General features: G+C 45.9%; 1 protein-coding gene across 1 annotated transcript in view; it reads left to right on the forward strand.

Annotated features, from left to right (window-relative positions):
* The first annotated feature begins 9662 nt into the window (after nt 1–9662).
* Nucleotides 9663–21492, forward strand: part of CLIC5 (CLIC family member 5) — a 147933-nt gene continuing 136103 nt past the window's right edge. Inside the window, exon 1 of the mRNA XM_084822008.1 lies at nt 9663–10218. Within this exon, the coding sequence (XP_084678134.1) occupies nt 9751–10218 (468 nt within the window). The 5' untranslated portion in view covers nt 9663–9750. The remainder of the gene's footprint in view (nt 10219–21492) is intronic.

Below are 21492 nucleotides of genomic sequence, written 5' to 3' on the forward strand. Positions count from 1 at the left end.
TGATGGTACACTGGGGTGCAACATACCCCCTCCCCCCCCAATTCAGAGAGTCCCTCATGATAAGATGGTGTTTATGAGTGATACAGCCAATGCTCACACGCCTAGTCCCTGCGCTGCCCTAATTCTTGCCTTGATTTCTTGGCCACAGCATGGGAATGGTGTATAACCTTGGTGAGAAGGAGGGACCACCCAGCCACACCCTGCCTTACATTCTCCATAGTACTGATTCCTGATCCTGTCCACACATAGGCTGCAAATAGTCCACTGAGAGGGATGGGTGCTTCAGCTATCACAGGTGAATTGCACCCTTAGCACCCTGCAGCAGAGCCCATGCTTTCTCCTTGGCTGCCTGGAACAGGGAGGACACCACTGTCCTGCTCAAGGTGGTGCATGACATGGCACCTTGAATGACAGATCCATGTTCTCCGTCAGGCAGCTGAATGTAATGGATCAGGCAGATGGGGTGGCTGGTTGTCCAATGCCAACGTACTACCTGATGGAGATGGTGAACTGTGGGCGTGTCAGCAATGGCTGTTTTGTGGGCCATTGCCCCACCCCATGTGGAGCTGCTAATGCTTCTGCATTTCTTAGGTGGGGGAAGCTGTGAGCCCTGTGAGGACCGCTGCTGCCTCCACCCCATAAGCACCTTTTCAGTGGCATTGGGCACTGGCAGACACGGCAGGCGACAGCCTGAGAGCTGGGGTGAAGTTGGGATTGGGTGATTTGCTGCTGTCTGTTGCCTCCTCCACCAGAAGGGCTCTTTTTGCAGTGGCATTGTACAGTGTCAGGCAGCAGACTCAGAGCTGGGGTGAGGTGAAGCTGCTGCTCCAAAGTCCTGCTGTGTTACTGTGGCTGCCTGCTGCCTCTTCCACATTGTCTTGCCATAGCTCCAGGCTTAAGCACACCTGGGTGATTGTTCCATCCTTCAGATGTGGAGTCTAGGTTTGTGCTGCATTGCTCATAGGCTGCATTGCTCAGTGCCACCACAAAGAGGGCTTTTTTGTAGAGCTATAGGTTTCACCCCAACCTGTTCTTATCAGAGAAGTGCTCAGTGCATTACCACTGAGTATGTACTCAACTTCATGCGTCTTTATGCCAGTGAGATTCTTCCCACTTTCCTTGCCACGTCTTCATCAAACAAAAGTGGTAAAACTTCAGAGAGAGCTTCTCCACGCTGAGGCTTTTTGTCCCATGATTGTACTGGGGCTTCTGCTTCTGAAGTACAGAAGCTAGAAGAGCAACAGCAAGCTGAAGCAGAAAAGGAAAATGCAGAGGCGAGGAAAAATGAAGTAGAGGATTCTCCATGGAAAAGGGTGACAGGAGAAGAATAACTAGAAGCCAGTCTGCACCAGTGGAACTATGGAACCGTTTTCAGGTACTTGAGGATGAGACTGGAGGACAGCCTGGAGAGGAAGAATTACAGGGACCCCGCATGAGAGTGAGCAAGAGGCTGAAGGTCAGTCAAGCAGGGCAATGAAACCAAGGCCTACAACAACAAGAAGAGAAGAGTAGTAGTTGTGGGAGACTCCTTGCTGCTTGGGATCAAAACCCAAGTATGTCACGAAGACCCATGGACTCGGCAGGTATGCTGTCTCCCAGGAGGATGGATTAGAGAAGTGACTGAAGGGTTGCTTACACTCATAAAGCCCACTGACAGGTATTGCTTTCTTCTCATCCATGTGGGAACAAATGATACCGCCAAGCAGTATGATCACGTCAGACTTTGAAGCTTTGGGGAGGAAGCTCAAGAACTTTGGGGCCCAGATAGTTTTCTCATCCATCCTTCCAGTAGTTAGAAGAGGGATAGAAAAATACTCCAGGTGAATGACTGGCTACAAGGATGGTGCTGTCACGAGAGTTTTGGATTCTGGGACCACGGGCTATACTTCCTGGAAGACGGACTGCTGGTAAGGGATGGGTTGCACCTAACAAGTCTGGGAAGAATGTGTTTGGCCACAGCATGAAGAACATCAGGAGAGCTTTAAACTGAATCCTATGGGGGAGGGAGATGTAAAGTTGGGGGTAACAATGGACAAAGGCTCATGCACCAAAATGGACACAACAACAGCTGTAATGGCACCCAATAATAGTCTTCAAAAACATGTCAGAAGAAAGCCAGACTATAAAGCACATGGTCTTCGATGTCTATATAGTAATTCCCAGAGTATGGAAACAAACAGAACGAACATGAACTCTTAATACGGGAGGGAAATTATGACTTGATAGGTGTAACTTAGACTTGGTGGGATGACTCCCATGACTTGAATACAGCAATTGAAAGATATAACTTGTTCAGAAAGAATAGGAGGAACAGAGAGGGAGAGGGAGTTGCACTATCTGTTAAAAATATGTATCTCTGCACAGAAATACAGGAGGATGAGCTTGGTAGACCCATCGAGAGCATCTGGGTTAAAATAAATGGAGCAAAGAACAAAAGGAACCTGGTGGTCAGACTCTACCACTGGCCACCCAATGAAGGAGAAGACAGGGATGAAACCTTTGAAAACCAAATTGCCAGTGTTTCAAGGAAGCAAGATGTAGTAGTAATGGGGGACTTCAATTTCCCCAATATTTGTTGGGAGACAAATTCTGCAAAACCTGGCCCCTCCAAGAAATTCCTTACTTTTGTTGCTGATAACTTCCTCCTGCTGAAAGTGGAGGAAGGAACTAGAGGATCAGCTATCCTTGATTTGATCCGAACCAACAGAGATGACTTAGTGGATAAAGTAGCAGTTATGGGAACTCTGGGTGACCATGTTATCCTTGAGTTCTTGGTTCTAAAGGAAGCAACAGCCGAGTATAGCCAAACACGTACCCTGGATTTTAGGAAAGCCAGTTTTAATAAACTCAGAACAATGATAAGTAAGGTCCCATGGCAAGCGACTCTAACGAGAAAATGAGTCCAAGATGGGCAGGAGTTTTTTAAAAAGGAAATTCTCAAGGCACAATTACAAACAATTCCAACAAGGAAAAAAGGTGGAAGACAACTGAAGAAGCCAATATGGCTTCACAAAAAGCTTAGAGATGATCTGAAAACAAAAAAGGACACATACAGGAAGTGGAAGGAAGGCCAAGCTACAAAGGAAGAGTAGCACAGAACTGCAGGGATGGTGTCAGGAAGGCGAAAGCTGAGAACAAGTTGAGGTTAGGGGGGGATGCTAAAAGCAACAAAAAGGCTTTCTTCAGATACATGCATAGTAACAGATAGAGGAAAGAAATGGTGGTTCAACTATTCAATGATGGGAAAATGATAAATGACAAAGAAAAGGCAGAGGTGCTCAATGCCTACTTCGGCTCAGTCTTCTCCCAAAAGAGGGTCTATGACCCCCCTGGCAAAGGCGAAGTGCAGGCTGAAGGGGCAGGATTGCAGCTTGAGATCAATAGGCATTTGATCAAGGAACACCTAATTACTTTGAATGAGTTCAAATCTCCGGGGCCAAATGAACTGCATGCTCGAGTAATAAAGGAACTGGCAGAAGAACTCTCAGAACCACTGTCTGTTATCTTTGAGCAATCATGGAGGACGGGTGAAGTGCCAGATGACTGGTGGAGGGCTAATGTTGTCCCTATCTTCAAAAAGGGTAAAAAGGAGGCACCTGGGAACTACAGACTAGTCAGTCTGACATCAATCCCTGGGAAAATTCTGGAGCAGATGTAAGGATGTACGAAAGTTCCGCCACGGATCTCGGGGAGGCCAAATGCCAGCTCATTCGGCCCCCCGAAATCTGTGGCGGAATGGCCCCCCCCCGGGATGAGACTTACCTTGGGCGGATCTTCCTGGCGGCGGCGGCTCCGGCGGTGGTTCAGCGGCGGCGGCTGCAGCGGCCGGTCTTCCGACCGGCTGCTGCCGCCGCCATTTCCAGGTTAAAAAAACAAAACAAAACGTGATAGGCTACGTAAGTCTTTACGTAGCCTATCACGGGTAGGTTTAAAAAAAAAAAGTGATAGGCTACGTAAGTCTTTACATAGCCTATCACGGCTGACTTAAAAAACAAACAAACGCGCGTATGCAAATGGTGGCGGCCATGGCCACCGCCATTTGCATTCCTTGTTTTGGCACGCCTTAGTCTACGTAAACATTTAATCTTATTAATTAATTAAATTAAGATTACGTCTTAATCTACGTAAACATTTACGTAGACTAAGACGGCGAAAATAAGGGGAACGCAAATAGCGTAGCGTCTACGCTATTTGCGTTCCCCTTATTTTTGCTGTCTTAGTCTACGTAAATGTTTACGTAGATTAAGACGTGCCAAAATAAGGAACGCAAATGGCGGTGGCCATGGCCGCCGCCATTTGCATACGTGCGTTTGTTTTTTTAAGTCAGCCGTGATAGGCTACATAAACATTTATGCAGCCTATCATGGCTGACTGCAGGGATGCAAATGGTGGCAGCTACGGCCGCCGCCATTTGCGTCCCTGCTAGCCAGCGGCCGGATGTCCGGCTGCTGGCGGAGCCGGCCGGCGGCTCCACAGAATCACTGCGGAGCACCGCCGGCCGGCCAGGATTCCGGGGGGGGGGGGAGGAACGGAGCGCCTCCCTCCCTGGCGAGGATTCTGGGGGGAGGGACGGAACGCCTCCCTCCCAACCATAAACATAATTCGAGAAAGGTAAGTACCTTTCGTACATCCCTAAGCAGATGATAAAGCAATCCATCTGTAAGCACCTTGAAAACAATGCAGTGATGACTTGAAGCCAATATGGATTTGTCAAGAACAAATCCTGCCAGATAAATCTAATCTCATTTTTTTGATCAGATAACCTCCCTTGTGGACTGTGGGAATGCTGTGGACATAATATATATCGACTTCAGCAAAGCTTTTTGTGCCCCATGATAACCTGATGAGCAAACTAGATCAAAGTGGGCTAGATAAAACAACTATTAGGTGGATCCACAGTTGGCTAGAGAATCAGATTCAAAGAGTGCTTGTCAATGGGATCTTGTCAAACTGGGGAGAGGTAATGAGTGGGGACCACAGGGCTCAGTCCTGGGCCCAGTGCTCTTCAACCTTTTTATTAATGACTTGCATGAGGAGGAGCAGGGAATGCTGATCAAATTTGCAGATGACACAGAATTGGGCGGGATAGCTAATACCTTGGAAGACAGAAACAAAATTCAAAGTGATCTTGATAGGCTGGAGTGCTGGGTGGAAAACAACAGAATGAAATTTAATAGGTACTGTATAAAAGCCAAGTTCTGCACCTGGAAAAAGAAACCAAAAGCACAGTTACAAGATGGGGGATACTTGGCTCAACGATACTACAAGTGAGAAGGGTCTTGGAATTGTTGTAGATCACAAGCTGAATATGAGCCAACAATGTGATGTGGCTGCAAAAACGGCAAATGCTCTTTGGGGCTGCATTAATAGAAGCATAGCTTCCAAATCCCAGGAAGTACTAGTTCCCCTCTACTCAGCACTGGTTAGGCCTCATCTGGAGTACTGTGTCCAATTCTGGGCACCACATTTTAAGAAGGATGCAGACAAACTGGAGAAGGTTCAGAGGGGGGGAACAAAGGTGATCAGGGGACTGGAAACAAAGCCCTATGAGGAGAGACTGAAAGAACTGGGCGTGTTTAGCCTTGTGAAGAGAAGACCCAGGGGAGATAGGATAGCGCTCTTCAAGTACTTGAAAGGTTGTCACAGAGAGGAAGGCCAGGATCTCTTCTTGATCTTCCCAGAATGCAGGACACGGAAGAATGGGCTCAAGTTACAGGAAGCCAGATTCCGGCTGAACATCAGGAAAAGCTTCCTGACTGGTAGCGCAATATGACAATGGAACCAATTAACTAGGGAGGTAGTGGGCTCTCCCACACTGGAGTCATTCAAGATGAAGCTGGACAGCCATCTGTTAGGGATGCTTTGACTTAGATTCCTGTATTGGGCAGGGTGTTGGACACGATGGTCTTATAGGCCCCTTCCAACCCTACTATTCTATCGATTCTTTGCAGAAAGATTGGTCCTTTACATGAGCTCCCCCCTCCCTCCGTTTGTTTGTGGGATCTGTTGTTATATAGTGGCATGTCCTCTTTTCACATTCAAATTCAGACTGATTAAAAGCGGTTCTTTTTGTTAGCTCATGATTTCTGTTTCAGATTAACCCTCGGCAATGCTCAGAAAACACTAGAGAGGTGTTGGAGGTTGATGACATCATGTAAAGGATCCACAAAGTTCTGTGAGTAAGCAATGTCAATTGCAGGATAAAAGCTGTGTGTGGAGAAGCCCTTAGCCTGGAGGACTATTACCACTGGTTTTAACAGTTGTCTAGATGAGACTTCCCAGTGGCTTCCACTATAACCTAAGTTGGGTCCCTCTGAAAACAAAACAGGCAAAAAGACTTTATGAAAAGGAGAACAGAACTCCTTTACCATTCATAGTTAGATAAAAGAGGGAATATCTGGAGCTGCAGCTTGTTATGTAGGGGCAATAAAAACTACACCTGCCAAAATCCCCTGTTTTACACAATTCATTAAAGGCAGATGAACCTCGTTATCCTCCTTTCAGCTAAAATGCTAAAATAAAGTTGGACATATATGGTAAAATAAATAAGAGTAGGTCCCATGTTGAAGGTTGGAGTTTAAGGTGGTTCAGGTCTGAAGAGCCTGAAGACTCTCCAGATATAGACCATAAGCATGACTGGACATGTTGTTTTTCCTTTCTCACTTGGCAACTCTGCAGCTGAAATACTCAGAATTGCCTTTCTTAGGAAGAAGGAGGAGGCTGCAGAGCCTGTGTGTTTTTAGCAACCTTCCTTTCCATCTGAAGGCATTTCTGAAGAGGTTTTTGTCTGGGTCTGTAGACTAGCCACCTGAGGCCAGCTAGATGGCCTGACATATCCTGCAGGTGCTAGGGCACTTCTGTCCTCTGGCCCAGGGTGTTGTACAGCCTGGCCTGTATCTGCTGTTGTCCTGTCTGGCTCCTCCACTGGCTAGTCATGAGCCACTGCTGCTTGGCCATGATCTGCCATCCGGTGGCGCCAAATGTGGAAACAGGGAAGAAGCAGAGCATCGGGGCCAACATGGATAATCCCTCCTGTTGCTCAGCCATAGTCATGTTGTAAGACGATAGGTGAAGGTATGGCTTCCCCTTGCTCACTGCGCTGGGCAGCAAAAGGTTCTCCGGTGGCATGGGTGCTGTGTCCTGGTGTGGCTTCAAACCCTTGTGTCAGAGGACCTGTATGTGTCTTGCCAGGCCTCCTCCTACTGCTTCAACCGTATGTGCTCCTTCCTTCCTTCCTTCCTTCCTTCCTTCCTTCCTTCCTTCCTTCCTTTGTACAGCTGTACTAAGCCTTTCTAGCCCTCTGGGTTGGAGGAGGGGGATCCACCAGGCAAGTTGCTCCCCCCCCAATCTCCTGCCACCACTGCACCAGCCCTACTTTTAAAAAAATTCACCTGAAATGGGGTGTTACACTGTCAGCTTCTCCTCTTCCTTTCCCACTGGTAGAAATAAGTAGTGTGGCAGCCAGACGAGTGTGCACCATTTTAAATGAAAAGGGTTTTTTCCCTTAACTTTGAGTAGCAGCGAACTGAACCAATCAGAGGCTTCTTTTGGGGGTGAAGGGGCAGAAATGGCGATTCTGGGGGTGGGGGGAAATGGCAGCACTGCCCCCACAGATTTGCTGATGACAAATGGAGTGACAAATGTGGGAGGCATTTTGATCAGCCATATGTATGTTGCGAGTATGACAGCAATAGTGTAAAAACTGGACACTTAAACATTTTGAGCAGCCTTCCCCAACCTTGTGCCCTCCAGATGTTTTGCACTACAACACCGAGCATTCTATGCTGGCTGGACTGGTGGGAGTTGAAGTCCAGAAAATCTGGAGGGCACCAGGTTGTGAAAGGCTGGTTTTCAGGAATATGTACAGCCAGGGCCAGAAATATCGGAACAAGAATAACTGTTTTGGCAGTTGGCCTCTGTACACCACCACATGGAGGTTGAAAGGAAACACACCCAGATGGGAGCAAAGTCAGGACTTTCAGCTGTAATTCAAGGGGTGTGACAAAAGTGGGGCACTACCCACTCAGGAAGGACAGCCAGTGGCATACACCCCCCCCCATCATTGGTGGCTCATAAGTAATGGAACGAATGGCTGACAAGCAGCTGCATGGCCAGGTGTGGCCTGTTTCCTGGGTGCCCCATGACCACTCAAGCAGATAAAAGGCCTGGAGGTGGTTCTGAGTGTTACATGTGCATTTGGTAGCTGTTCACTGGAACTCCCAATATGAGGTCCAAAGAGGTGTCCATGCGAGTGAAGGAGGCCATCATTAGGCTGAAGAAATAACATAAACTCATCAGAGAGAGAGCAAAAACATTGGGAGTGGCCAACACAACAGTTTGGAACATCCTGAAAAAGAAGGAATTAACTGGCAAGCTCAGCAATAGCAAAAGGCCTGGAAGACCACGGAAGACAACTAAAGTGGATGACCACAGAATTCTGCTCATGGAGATGAGGAACCCTTTCGCAACATCTAGCCAGGTCAGGAACACTCTTGCGGAGGTAGGCATGTCATTATCAACATCTGCAGTCAAGAGACGGCTTTATGAATGTAAATACAGAGGCTTCACAACAAGGTGCAAACCACTGGTAACACTCAAGAACAGAAAGGCCAGATTAGCCTTTGCCAGCAAACACCTAAAAAAGCCTGCCCAGTTCTGGAATAAGATTCTTTGGACTGATGAAACCAAGATTAACTTGTACTAGAATGATGGGAAGAGAAAAGTATGGAGAAGGAAAGGAACAGCTCATGATCCGACGCATACCACATCATCTGTCAAACATGGTGGAAGCAGTGTTATGGCATGGGCATGTATGGCTGCCAATGGAACCGGGTCACTGGTGTTTATTGATGACCCGACTGCTGATAAAAGCAGCAGGATGAATTCTGAAGCATATAGGGCTATACTTTCTGCTCAGATTCAGCCGAATGCTGCCAAACTGATAGGACGCCGCTTCATACAGTAGATAGATAATGACCCAAAACATACAGCAAAAGCTACCCAAGGGTTTCTGAAGGCAAAGAAGTGGGATGTTCTTCAATGGCCAAGTCAGTCACCTGATCTCACCCCAATAGAGCATGCTTTTCACTTACTGAAGACAAGACTGAAGGCAGAAAGACCCAAAAACAAGCAGCAGCTGAAGGTAGCTGCAGTAAAGGCCTGGCGAAGCATCTCGAGGGAGGAAACTCAGCATTGGGTCATGTCCATGGGTTCCAGACTTCAGGCAGTTTTTGATTGAAAAGGATTTTCCTCCAGGTATTAAAGGCGATCCTTAAGTTTGACATGATGTTGGTTTGTCCCATTACTTATGAGCCACCAACGATGGGTGTGTGTGTAGGCCACTGGCTGTCCTTCCTGAATGGTTAGTGCCCCACTTTTGTCAAACCCCTTGAATTACAGCTGAAAGTCCTGACTTCGCTCCCATCTGGGTGTGTTTCCTTTCAACTTCAATGTGGTGGTGTACAGAGGCCAACTGCCAAAACAGTTATCCTTGTTCCAGTATTTCTGGCCCTGACTATAGAAGTACTTTGAACAGTGCAAGGGTTAAGAGGGAAGCAATCTTCAGTAGATGTGCAGTCTGTTGATTTAAAGCACCCTGTAAATGATTGTTGCAAACCTGTCATGTATAACAATTCAGAAAGCACACTGCAAGCATTGCTTACTCTTAGACAGTATTTATCTGTCACCCTAGCCAACATAAGTCCAGTTCCCAGAGGCTAGGGAAGCAGCAGATTCATCCAACTCTCCAGCATGGAAAGTGGGGAGTTTAGCAATATATATGAAAATACAGAGTGTGCTAGGTTCTATGAAATTCCAAATTTGGAGGAAGGAGAAGGCATTTATAATCAAATCAGTGAAGACTTGGTGTCCCCTTCTTTTGCTGCCATGCTGGACAGCATGGACATGAGATGTCAGGAGAGCCCAGAAAATAGCCTTACTAATTCTCTGTCCTCTCAGTATGGCTATGATGGGGGAGACGAAACTGATTCTTCTCAGCAAGATGCTGCAGAGGAGATGCAGCTGCTGAGTCCAAAACAAGCTGACAAAAGTATAGAGGGGATGACATTTGGAAATAAAGTATTGTCTTTGACTGATTTCAATCTAAAAAAGATCCAGGGTACTTCCACAAACTTTCAAACTACCATGAGATTTCCCTGCAATAATTCGGAAGAAAACAATTTTCAGAAAAAGGACCATGAGATTTTCCTCATAGTTAAGGTAAGTGCCTTGCTAGGTATATACATGATCATGTGGATCAGACATAGCATAGGTTTTCTCCAGTTGTTGACGGGAGCAAGAACATCTGTGTTTTAGAATTGCTTGCGTTTTCATAGTTCTGCTGATTAAAGATTGTTTTTTTGTAATGTAAAAGCTTGCATATTCCTATATCAAATTGACATGCCCTATCAATCTCAAAGATCCATATGGGGGAAAAAACTGTCCATAGCTAACTAGGTTTGCAATCCTGTACCCAGTTTCCTGGGAGTAAGCCGCATTGAACTTAATGGGACTTACTTTTGAGTAGATGTGTATATAGAAACTTGCTATATATTTAGGATATTTGATCAAGGTTCTTTTTATTTATTTTTCTTTTGCCTTCAAAATATGAGTCCTGTGGTACCTTTACAGATTTTACTTATATTTATTCTGCATGAACTTCTTTATAGCCTAGAAGAGTCTACATAATTAGATTTCCCTGATAAAGTACTGTAGCTTATGGAAGCTTGTGCCATAATAAATTTGTTAGTCTTTAAGGCAGGAGCGGAGAACTACTTTTGGGTGGGGGGCTGGATGTCAGGGCTTTGGGAGAGGAGGATCCCACGGAGAGAGTCCAAGCCTCTGTAGGCTGGATGGGAAGCCTTCATAGGCTGGTGGCTCCCTATCCCTGCTTTACAGGACTTGTTATTTTTTTGTGTAAAAGGGCAACACAATTACTCCTGCAGAGTTAGTCTCCATATTTGCTGGCAGTATAACAGCAAATACCCTGCTGTCCTCATTAGAGTTCAGCTCCACACAGCTTAGATATGTTTCTTCCATCCAGGCACTTTGCGAGACAGATCTGCTTAGCTTCGGCAGGAGAACTGCATTCCTATGCTTTCAGACTGTTCCACTACTTTTGCATGGCTGTTTCCACTGTTACCTTTCTGATATTATTCTCCACTGGCAAAAGCTTATACTTTGCAATGCTTGCCTGGTGGCATGGGTGCTTTTCCCACCATTGTGCATGGATTGGGAAGTCATTGTGCTTCCAGTTGTTTTCCAGGCCAAATTCAAGGTGTTGGTTTTGACCTTTAAAACCCTATACGGTTCCGGCCCAGCCTATCTCAAGGAGCACCTCCAGCAACACCAGATAAGCCACTCAACAAGATCAGCCTCAGATGGCCTTCTCTCTGTCCCATCAGCCAGGACAGCTAGGCTGGTAAGAATGAGGGAGAGGGCCTTCTCTGTGGTGGCCCCCACTCTGTGGAACTCCCTCCGGAACTCCGCCATGCCCCCTCTTTAATGAGCTTCCGCCATGCAGGCATGGTTGTTCAGGCAGGCATTTGGGGTGGGTTAGGGTAATTTTAAAAATGTGATGTTTTTAATGTAGAATTTTATTGTTTTGAGCTGTTTTTATGGTTGTACATCGCCCAGAGTGGCTGGGTGACCAGCCAAATAGGCGATTAATAAATTTAATAAATAAATAAATAAAATTGTGTGTACCCATTGGTGAAAAACTATTACTGCCATTCAATCACTACAGGAGTGTACTGATAATATGAAGTGGCTTCACGGAATGCTCATAGAGGGAGGAATGGGCAAAAAGCAGGGTCTCCAATTGCAATGTTCAGAGCCTAATCACAAATTATGTGGAAAGTGTATAAGCAATCCTGTCCCCTCTATGCACAGTAATGAAGGCTGCAGTCCTGTACCCACTCACCTTGGAGTAAGCCTCATATAAACTAATGGGACTTGTTTCTGATGAGACATATGTAAGATTGCACTGTAAATTACCCTGTAACTTTTGCATAGTCCTAGAGCAGCCTGGCTGGGTGATGCTGGGAGTTGTAGTACAACACATCTAGAGGGCACCAGGTTGGGAAAGGCTGTCTTAGAGTATATGCATTTTCCAAGTGAACAATCAATCTGTGTCAGGAAAAGTAATCTGGGCAAAATATGGTAAAGCTATGGCCCCTTATCTGAGATAGTAATTAGGGTGACTGTTATAAGAGAACAAAAAAATTCCTTTGATTTTTACTAGTTGTGCAGAAAAGGGAATTTCAGCAAGTGCATGAATCTTACATTGTGCTGCAGAGTTGAGAAAGGCTTCCCTCTTTTGTGTAACAATGATAGATATTGGAGCCCTGTCTTCTTTTGCATTTTATTTCTATTAAAGGAGAAACATGAAAGTGCTACATGAATTGAATTCATGGCATACTGAGGTTAATAACATTTCATGGTAATCTCATCAAGGAAAACAGATTTATTTTCAGATATTTGCAGAGAAGGAACACATTTTCCTCTTGGTGCATATCTCACATCTTAATTCTTTACTTTTTTGTGCAATATGAATTACACAAAAGAAGAAAATTATATACTAATAGAACACATTGTGTCAAGAAGTGTGCTTATTGCTTTTACCAGTGAGAGAAGGTGTTAGGAGAGCCAGGGTTCTTGCAATGTACTGAAAGAGGAACAGTACTTGGAGTCCTGCAGTCCATTTGCTTATTTAAAGAGGTCAGAGTGATAGAACCTTAATGGATTGTGTTGTTCCCCAGCAGAGAACAATAGCTCTGTCCAGGTTCTGAAACCCCTGTGCACTGGCACATGGAAAGCTGGAGCTTTTATCCTGCTGTTGAGATTGGCTATTCATGAAAGTTTCCAGGTCCTTTAGATGACTTTGTCAACCTCCAGGGCCTCTCCCGCACTAAATTACCTTTATTCCATTTTTTAAAAGATCGGAGATAATGAGCTATCAAATTACCGCACTTGAGTTCCCTCTGTGAAAAAGGAAAAACCCCAATAAGAGGAGCTAGACCACAACACCATTTAGAGGCTGTATCATGAAGCGTATGGATTCAGTTAAGGGGGGGGGGGGGGAAGTGCACGTAAAGGGAGACCGTTGTGATCCTGCGTTTAAAATGGAAGCAAATGCAGGATGTTAGGCTGGCGTAGATATGCTCCTTATCTTGTGAATGCTTCCTGGGATTCACTCAGTTTCCTTTAACTTGCTGACACATAGCTGATCTGACACAGCAGTGCTCCAGAAACTGCTGGACAGATATGATAATCTAAACAGAACACATGAAAAATAAGTATGCAAATGCTAGTTTGCACCCAACTATTACAGAAACTTCTGCCCTCAACTGCATCTGGACATTTTTATCTAAAACCTGTGGTTGTCATGTACATATACTTGAGATATTCAGAAGTATATCTTATCTGTAGTGATTGGCAAGGTATTTTTTCATGTTAGTTTGTTCCCTACTGAAACAGCATACTGAAAGTTATTTTTTACAAGGAAAACCTCAGAAGCAATCAATATTGATGAAGCATGATGTAGATTTGCAGTGCAAATCTATGCATGTTTACTTGGAGTAAAGTTCCACTCTGTTCAGTGGGGTTTGCCCTAGTAAGTGCACTATACACATTTAGCTGCATACAAGTCTAACTGAAATCAGTGGGACATACTTTTTTCTAGATACATATAGGATTGCCCTGTAAGATACTGATCATATGAGAGAGGAGATACTCAATTGAACTTTTTTTTTCAGTGAGACAAGCCCTGCCATTAAGAAGTGTTATGATTACAGCCTTAAGCCTGATTTATTAGTTACCATTGGTTCCATCAATTAACACTGAGTGTTCCACATAGTTCAGTCCTATCTCACATCAGTTCATTATGCAGAGACTGTTTGAAGAAGCCACAAAGCTAATACGTAGTTTCTGGGTGTTTGTGACAAGTCTGGGCGTGCTGGACATAAAGGTTTCCATGGGGTGTGCTTTATACACAAAATAAAGTGGTTCCTAAACCATACTCTCCATTCCTGGATCGGACATTACATTCCCTTGCACATACTTTTCCACTTATAATAAGCATTGAACTAGGAACAATTTTACTATGTAAAAATAAGTCAAGTTGATATTGCTTTTAATTTTTAGCAACAAATTTGTATATTAAGTGGATCAGGGAAAGCATTATATAAATTGCTTATGACTGGTTATTTCAGGTCATTAAACTGTATGTATTTAAAGAACACTGTAATGGCCCATTCTATTCTGCCTGAAATAGAGCTGTATGCAGGCATTATTTTTCATAAGCATATGTTCTGATAGTAGTGATTTCCCATGTTTGTGCCTCTGTTTCTCAAGGACATAGTTAACAGCTCAGTGAAAAACATCATACTTGCTCTGGGCAACTTTACAGGATCAGGCCATAATCCTAAACACACAGTGGTGAGAAAAAGTTTGTGAACCCTAATGATAATTACAGAAATTCCATAGTTTTACCATGATAGCCTTCGTGAATCAAAACCAGACCTTTTCTAAATATCCAATAGGGTTTATATTAACCAATTCCATGTCTTGTGAAATAAAATGATGTATAAATTAGGCAAACAATGAGAACATAAGAGTCAGGGTATGTGCAAAAGTAAATGAACCCTTGGTTGCATCAGCTCAGTTAAAGGGTATAATCAGAATCAGGTGTTTAAGTAATTAGGTAGATCTTCAGGGGTGAGTTTGTGAGGCCCCACTCTATAAAAGAATCAGAAACTTTGTGAGTTTGGTCTTCACCATACAGTTGTGTGGAAACACATCACGCCACAATCAAAAGACATCTCTGAAGACCTCAGAAAAGCAATTATTGCTGCTCATCAGTCTAGAAAGGGTTACAAAACCCTTGGTTTGGCTCCACCAATCCATTGTCAGACAGATAGTCTACAGATGGAAAAGATTCAAGACCACAGTCACTCTACCCAGGAGTGGTCATCCTACCAAAATCTCTCCAAGAACAAACCAGTGCATCATCCAGGAAGTAAAAAAAGCGCCTCAGAGTAACATCCAAGGATCTACAGGCCACTCTCGCCTTGGCTAATGTGAGTATCATGACTCAGCAATCAGAAAAAGACTGAACAAGAGTGGTATTTTATTTATTTATTTATTTATTTATTTATTTCATTTCTATACCGCCCAATAGCTGAAGCTCTCTGGGCGGTTCACAAAAATTAAAACGAAACAACACACAATAAAACAATTTAAAATATATAGAACATTAAAACCACAATATAACAATACAACCACAATAAAACCTAGCAGCAGTACAGGAGTTTAAAATACAGACTTAAAACAGCAAAGATAAAAATTTAGAAAGCTAAAATGCCTGGGAAAATAAAAAGGTCTTCACCTGGCGCCGAAAGGAGTACAATGTAGGCGCCAGGCGAACCTCACTAGGGAGCTCATTCCAGAGCCGGGGTGCCACAACAGAAAAAGCCCTCCTCCTAGTAGCCACCCGCCTCACTTCCTTTGGCAGGGGCTCACGGAGAAGGGCCGCTGATGATGATCTTAAGGTCCGGGCAGGCACATATGGGAGGAGGTGATCCTTCAGGTAACCTGGCCCCAAGCCGTTAAGGGCTTTGAATGTTAACACCAGCACTTTGAATCGGGCCCGGAAATGGACTGGCAGCCAGTGCAGCTGGAAAAGTACTGGCGTAATATGAGCTCGCAGGCCAGTCCCTGTTAACAATCTTGCTGCCCTATTTTGGACCAGCTGAAGTTTCCGGACCGTTTTCAAAGGCAGCCCCACGTATAACACATTGCAGTAATCCAGACGAGAAGTTATCAGAGCATGGATAACTGTGGCTAGGCTATCTCTGTCCAGATAAGGGCGTAGTTGGTATACCAGCCTAAGCTGATAAAAAGTGCTCCGTGCCACTGAGTTCACCTGTGCCTCAAGTGACAGTTCTGGATCCAAGAGCACCCCCAAACTACGAATCTGATCCTTTAGGGGGAGTGCAACCCCCTCCAGAACAGGTTGAATATCACCTAGCCGGGCAGACGAACCACCCACTAACAGTACCTCCATCTTGTCTGGATTGAGTTTCAGTTTATTAGCCCTCATCCAGTCCATTACCGTGCCCAGGCACTGGTTCAGAACAGCCACTGCCTCACCTGGTTTTGATGAGAAAGAGAGGTAGAGCTGGGTGTCATCCGCATATTGATGGCACCTCAGCCACACCTCCGGATAACCTCCCCCAGCGGTTTCATGTAGATGTTAAACAGCATGGGGGATAGAATAGAGCCCTGTGGAACCCCATGGCACAATTGCCATGGCACAGAGCAATAATTCCCCAGCACCACCTTCTGGAATCGGCCATCCAAGTAGGAGCGGAACCACTGTAGTGCAGTGCCTCCAACTCCCAACCCAGACAACCTATCCAGAAGGATACCATGGTTGATGGTATCGAAAGCCGCTGAGAGGTCCAGGAGAATCAACAGGGTCGCACTCCCCCTGTCCCTCTCCCGGCAGAGGTCATCCCACAGGGCGACCAAGGCAGTTTCCATTCCAAAACCAGGCCTGAAGCCCGATTGAAATGGATCTAGATAATCCGTTTCATTCAACAGTGCCTGGAGCTGTCCTACAACCACCCGCTCAAGCACCTTGCCCAGGAAGGGGATGTTGGCCACTGGCCTATAATTGTTAACATCCTCTGGGTCCAGGTTAGGCTTTTTCAGGAGTGGTCTAATTCCTGCCTCTTTTAAAGCACCACTCCCTCTCTCAAGGAGGAATTTACAACCTCCTGGACCCAGCCGGACAACCCCTCCTTGTTTGATTTAATAAGCCATGAAGGGCAAGGGTCAAGCACACAAGTGGTCGATCGGACTTGGCCAAGCACCTTGTCCGCATCCTCAGGCCTCAGTAACTGAAACTCATCCAATAAAACTGGACCAGATGGCGCTCTGAACGCCTCTACCAATGGGACTGCATTAATGGTGGTGTCCAATTCATGACAAATCTGAGCGACTTTATCCTCAAAGTGCCGTGCAAACTTGTCACAGCGTGCCACCGAGGGTTCCACCGTCTCTCTCCCTGGCCCAGAATGTAACAGGCTGCGAACCACTCAGAAAAGCTCCACCGGACGACACTGAGAAGATGCAATGCTGGTGGAAAAGAACTGCCTCTTTGCCACCCTCACCGCCACAGAGTAGGCTCGATAGTGGGCTCTTACCTGTGTTCGGTCAGACTCAGCACAAGTTTTCCTCCACCTGCGTTCTAGCCGTCTCCCCCCTTGCTTCATTGCCCTCAGCTCAGGTGTATACCAAGGAGCTGGCCGGGCTCTGCTCAGAGGGAGAGGGCACTTGGGCGCGATCGTGTCAACCGCCCGAGTCATCTCTGCATTCCACAGAGCGACCTGGGCTTCGACAGGAGCACCAGCCATACCAGCAGGAAAATCCTCTAGAGCCCTCTGGAATCCATCGGAATCCATTAATCTCTGGGGGCGGACCATTTTAATAGGTCCCCCACCCTTGCAGAGGGGGAAGGCTGCCAGAAGTCTAAACCTCAGCAGGAAGTGATCTGACCATGACAAAGGGACAGATGTTAATTCCTCCACTTTCAGATCACCATCCTCCTGCCCAGTCGAGAAAACCAGATCAAGCGTGTGTCCTTTTATATGCGTTGGGCCGATGACATGTTGGGACAGCCCCATGGTTGTCATGGCGGCCATAAAGTCCTGAGCCGCCCCAGATACAGCGGCCTCGGCATGGAAGTTGAGATCCCCCAGGACCATTATCCTGGGGGTCCTCAACACCAAGTCCGAGACCACCTCCGTCAGCTCAGGCAGGGAGTCTGATGGGCAGCGGGGTGGGCGGTACACCAACAGAATCCCTAATCTGTCCCGGGTACCCAACACAAGGTACAGACACTCAAGATCTGCACTCGAATGAGCAGGAAGCCTGGAGAGGGAGATTGAATTCCTATAGACCACGGCAACCCCCCCTCCCCGACCCTCAAGTCGGTGTTGGTGCTGCACTGAGTACCCAGGAGGGCACAGCTGGGAGAGAGTGACCCCTCCCAGTTCCCCCACCCAGGTCTCAGTAATACATGCCAGGTCAGCCCCCTCATCCACAATCAAATCATGGATGAGGGAGGTCTTATTTTGGGCCGACCTGGCATTCAGCAGCAGCACCACCAGACCCGAGGGCAGACTGGTAAGGCTGCCAGGAACCATCAGGCTGGGGGAAGAACCAGAAGAGGGGACAGCTGTAAGGTGTCTAGCCCCTCTTCTCCTCAGCTGGCCTGTTAATCCCCCAACGCCATACCTCCCCCTGCCCGTGACCACAGTTATGGTGGCACCTCCCCCACCCCCTGAGTTGTCCAATAGTCCTCCCAGGCACATCTTAAAATATTAAGATATAAAATATACAACAGTTTAAAAGAATATAAAAAAGATAAAAGAGAGCAGCAGCTAAGAAGGAGCAGATAGTCCACGTTTGCCCCTTCCCCTGGTCTTTAAAGCTGCTGCCCTCTGCTGCTGCTGCTATTTGCTGCTGGTGTTGTGGCTGCTGGTGTCTCTGGAGAGGCAGGTGGGTAGATCTTTAGGTCCTACGCGACTCCAAGTGTGACGCTAAGTGCGCACTTAGCGTCGCACTTGGCGCGACGCCGAGGCGCAGCCTCTGGCAGCCCCGCCTTAAGTACCTGGGGGCGGGGGCAGAAGCAGGCTCAGGATCACCCGGTGCAGCTGCTGGCTGGTCCTCCTTCCCCAGGCTCCTTCCCGAGCAGCCTCTGGCAGCCCCGCCTTAAGTACCTGTGGGCGGGGGCGGGGGCAGAAGCAGGCTCAGGATCACCCGGTGCAGCTGCTGGCTGGTCCTCCTTCCCCAGGCTCCTTCCCGAGCAGCCTCTGGCAGCCCCGCCTTAAGTACCTGTGGGCGGGGGCGGGGGCAGAAGCAGGCTCAGGATCACCCGGTGCAGCTGCTGGCTGGTCCTCCTTCCCCAGGCTCCTTCCCTGGGAGTATTCATGGGAGGTTAGCCAGGAGGAAAACAGTGCTCTCTAAAAAGAACATTCCTCCGTTGCTGAAGTTCACTAAAGATCACATAGATGATCCTCAAGACTTCTGGAACAATGCTCTCTGGACAGACAAGTCAAAGGTAGAACTTTTTGGCCTCAATGAGAAATGTTATGTTTGGTGAAAAACAAACACTGAGTTCAAACAGAAGAACCTCATCCCAACCATCAAACATGGTGGAGGGAATGTGATGGTTTGGGCCTGCTTTGCTGCCTCAGGACCTGGACAGCTTGCCATCATTGACACAATCATGAATTCTGCAGTGTATCAGAAGATTCTAGAGGAGAATGTCAGGTCATCTGTCTGTGAGCTGAAGTTGAACTGAAAGTGGGTCATGCAACATGACAATAATCCTAAACATACAAGGAGATCTACAAAAGAATGGCTGTGAAATAAGAAATTCCATGTTTTACAGTGGCCTAGTCTAAGTCTGGACCTAAACCCTATTGAAATGTTGCAGCGGGACCTGAAGTGAGCTGTTCATATAAGGGAGCCCTCAAATGTCACTGAGTTGAAACAGTTCTGTAAGGAGGAATGGGCCAAAATCCCTCAAAACTGATCTGGGAGGGGGTGCCACCAGATACTGAATCTAAAGGTTCACATACTTTTTCACATGTGGATATTGAATGTTGAATCAGTTGTGGATAAACAAATGTTGAAAAAGCATCATGTCTGTGTTTCATTTGTTTAATCAGGCTATCTATTGTTCTTTATCTAGGATTATGGGGTTAGATTAAGATCCAATAGCATTTTAGGTTGGAGGTATGTGGCAATCCTAAGGGTTTCACAAACTTTTCTTGCCACTGTACTAGGCTGGGAATAAGCCCCAATGAACACAGTGGGGCTTCTGAGTAAACAGGAAAGAACACTAGGGATTTAATGTTACTTTAAAATAGTCTGTTTATAGATCATTATTGGAGGCACAGTAGTGCCTCCAATAGATAAGGTCAAAAAAGGATTCCACCATGTTAAATGAAAATCATAGGGGTGAGTTATTCTAACCTTAATTGCAGGTTGCCAGACAGAAACGTCTATTTTACATAACCTGAAAATTTCAGGAAGATTGGTTAAAGATTGAAGGAGAAAGGGAAGTTAACAGAGAAAATAAAATAAACTCGGTCATGCAGTTTTTGCACTGAACACATGTATTGGTAACCTTTTGTGCTCATCATTTGCCAAGGGGCTGGGACTATTTTTGAAAACCATATATGTTTTCCTACTTCCTTTGTATTGTAGTTGGTAGAATGGAATTTCTTTTTTTAAATTCAATTTACTTATTTTAAAATAATTTTTATTGATATAACGAATCCCTATGAGACTTCATAAATTGGCACTCAGAATATTGAGGGCGTGTGTGGGGGGTAGGGGAAGAACTGCTCTGTAGAGAAAAAGCAGCAGCAGCTACCTGAGTTTCTCGGTCGTGTGTGTGTGTGTGTGTGTGTGTGTGTGTTGTACACAGACAAGCAATCCCTTCAGCATGACCAGACCCTACTGCTTCTGTTTACTGGTCCGCACTCCCAGCCGTTCCCCAGTTCTTCCTCTGCTCCCCGTTTTCCCCTTAATCGTTTGTGTTACCAAGGTCCCTTTCTGGATTCAAGTGCTGGGAACAGAGGCCTGAGAAGGAAGCTATGGCCTGGAATGGGAGTGCAACTTTGCTCCATAAGCAGGCCTGTCTTTCCTTGAGGGCAGAAAGTTTTGCCGCCTGGAGTTTGAGAAGCAGGCAGTTGTGCTGACAAAGCTGTGGTCAAGCCATGGAACAATGGAGCAGTATGAGAAAAGGTTAGTTTGTTACTCCCTCCAGCTGGCAGCAGTAGGAGTCCGGATTGTTCCCAATTACCCTGATAAGGCCTGGAGTAACATCAGCTGTTTAAAACAATGACAAACTGTCATTGTTTTAAACAGCCTTACTCAGCAAAAGTTAAACTGTAGTGTATTTTGCGTAGTGTACACAAATATTTTCTTTGCAATCATTGCATGTTTCACATTTTACTTCTGTATGATGTTCTTCTGCATTTAATTTTCTTTATAAACCATTCATATCTTAAGACTTCTCATGTGGCATGATTTCATTTGTTTAACCACTTAAAAGGGTATTCACTGTTATCCTGCTTAAGGTTTAAAATATATTTTCAAACATATTAAACTTTTAGATAGCTTTTTAGATAGCAGGGATCTGTATTGGGACCAATGCTTTTCAACTTGTTCATAAAGACAGTGTGGTGTAGTGGTTAGAGGGTTGGACTGGAACCTGGGAGATCTGGATTTTAGTCCCCACTTGGCCATGAAGCTCACTTGGTGGCTTTGGGCCACTCACTGGCTCTGAGCCTAACCTACCTCACATGGGCGTTGTGAGGATAAAATGGAGGAGGAGGATGCCCATGGAAGCTGCCTTGGGTTACTTGCAAGAGGGAAAAGGGCAGAATATAAATGCAGTAATAACAAATGTAA

The sequence above is a fragment of the Heloderma suspectum genome, chromosome 1 (genome assembly GCF_057233095.1).
Source record: "Heloderma suspectum isolate Gila_16-S chromosome 1, 16-S_ref, whole genome shotgun sequence".
NCBI lineage: Eukaryota > Metazoa > Chordata > Lepidosauria > Squamata > Helodermatidae > Heloderma > Heloderma suspectum.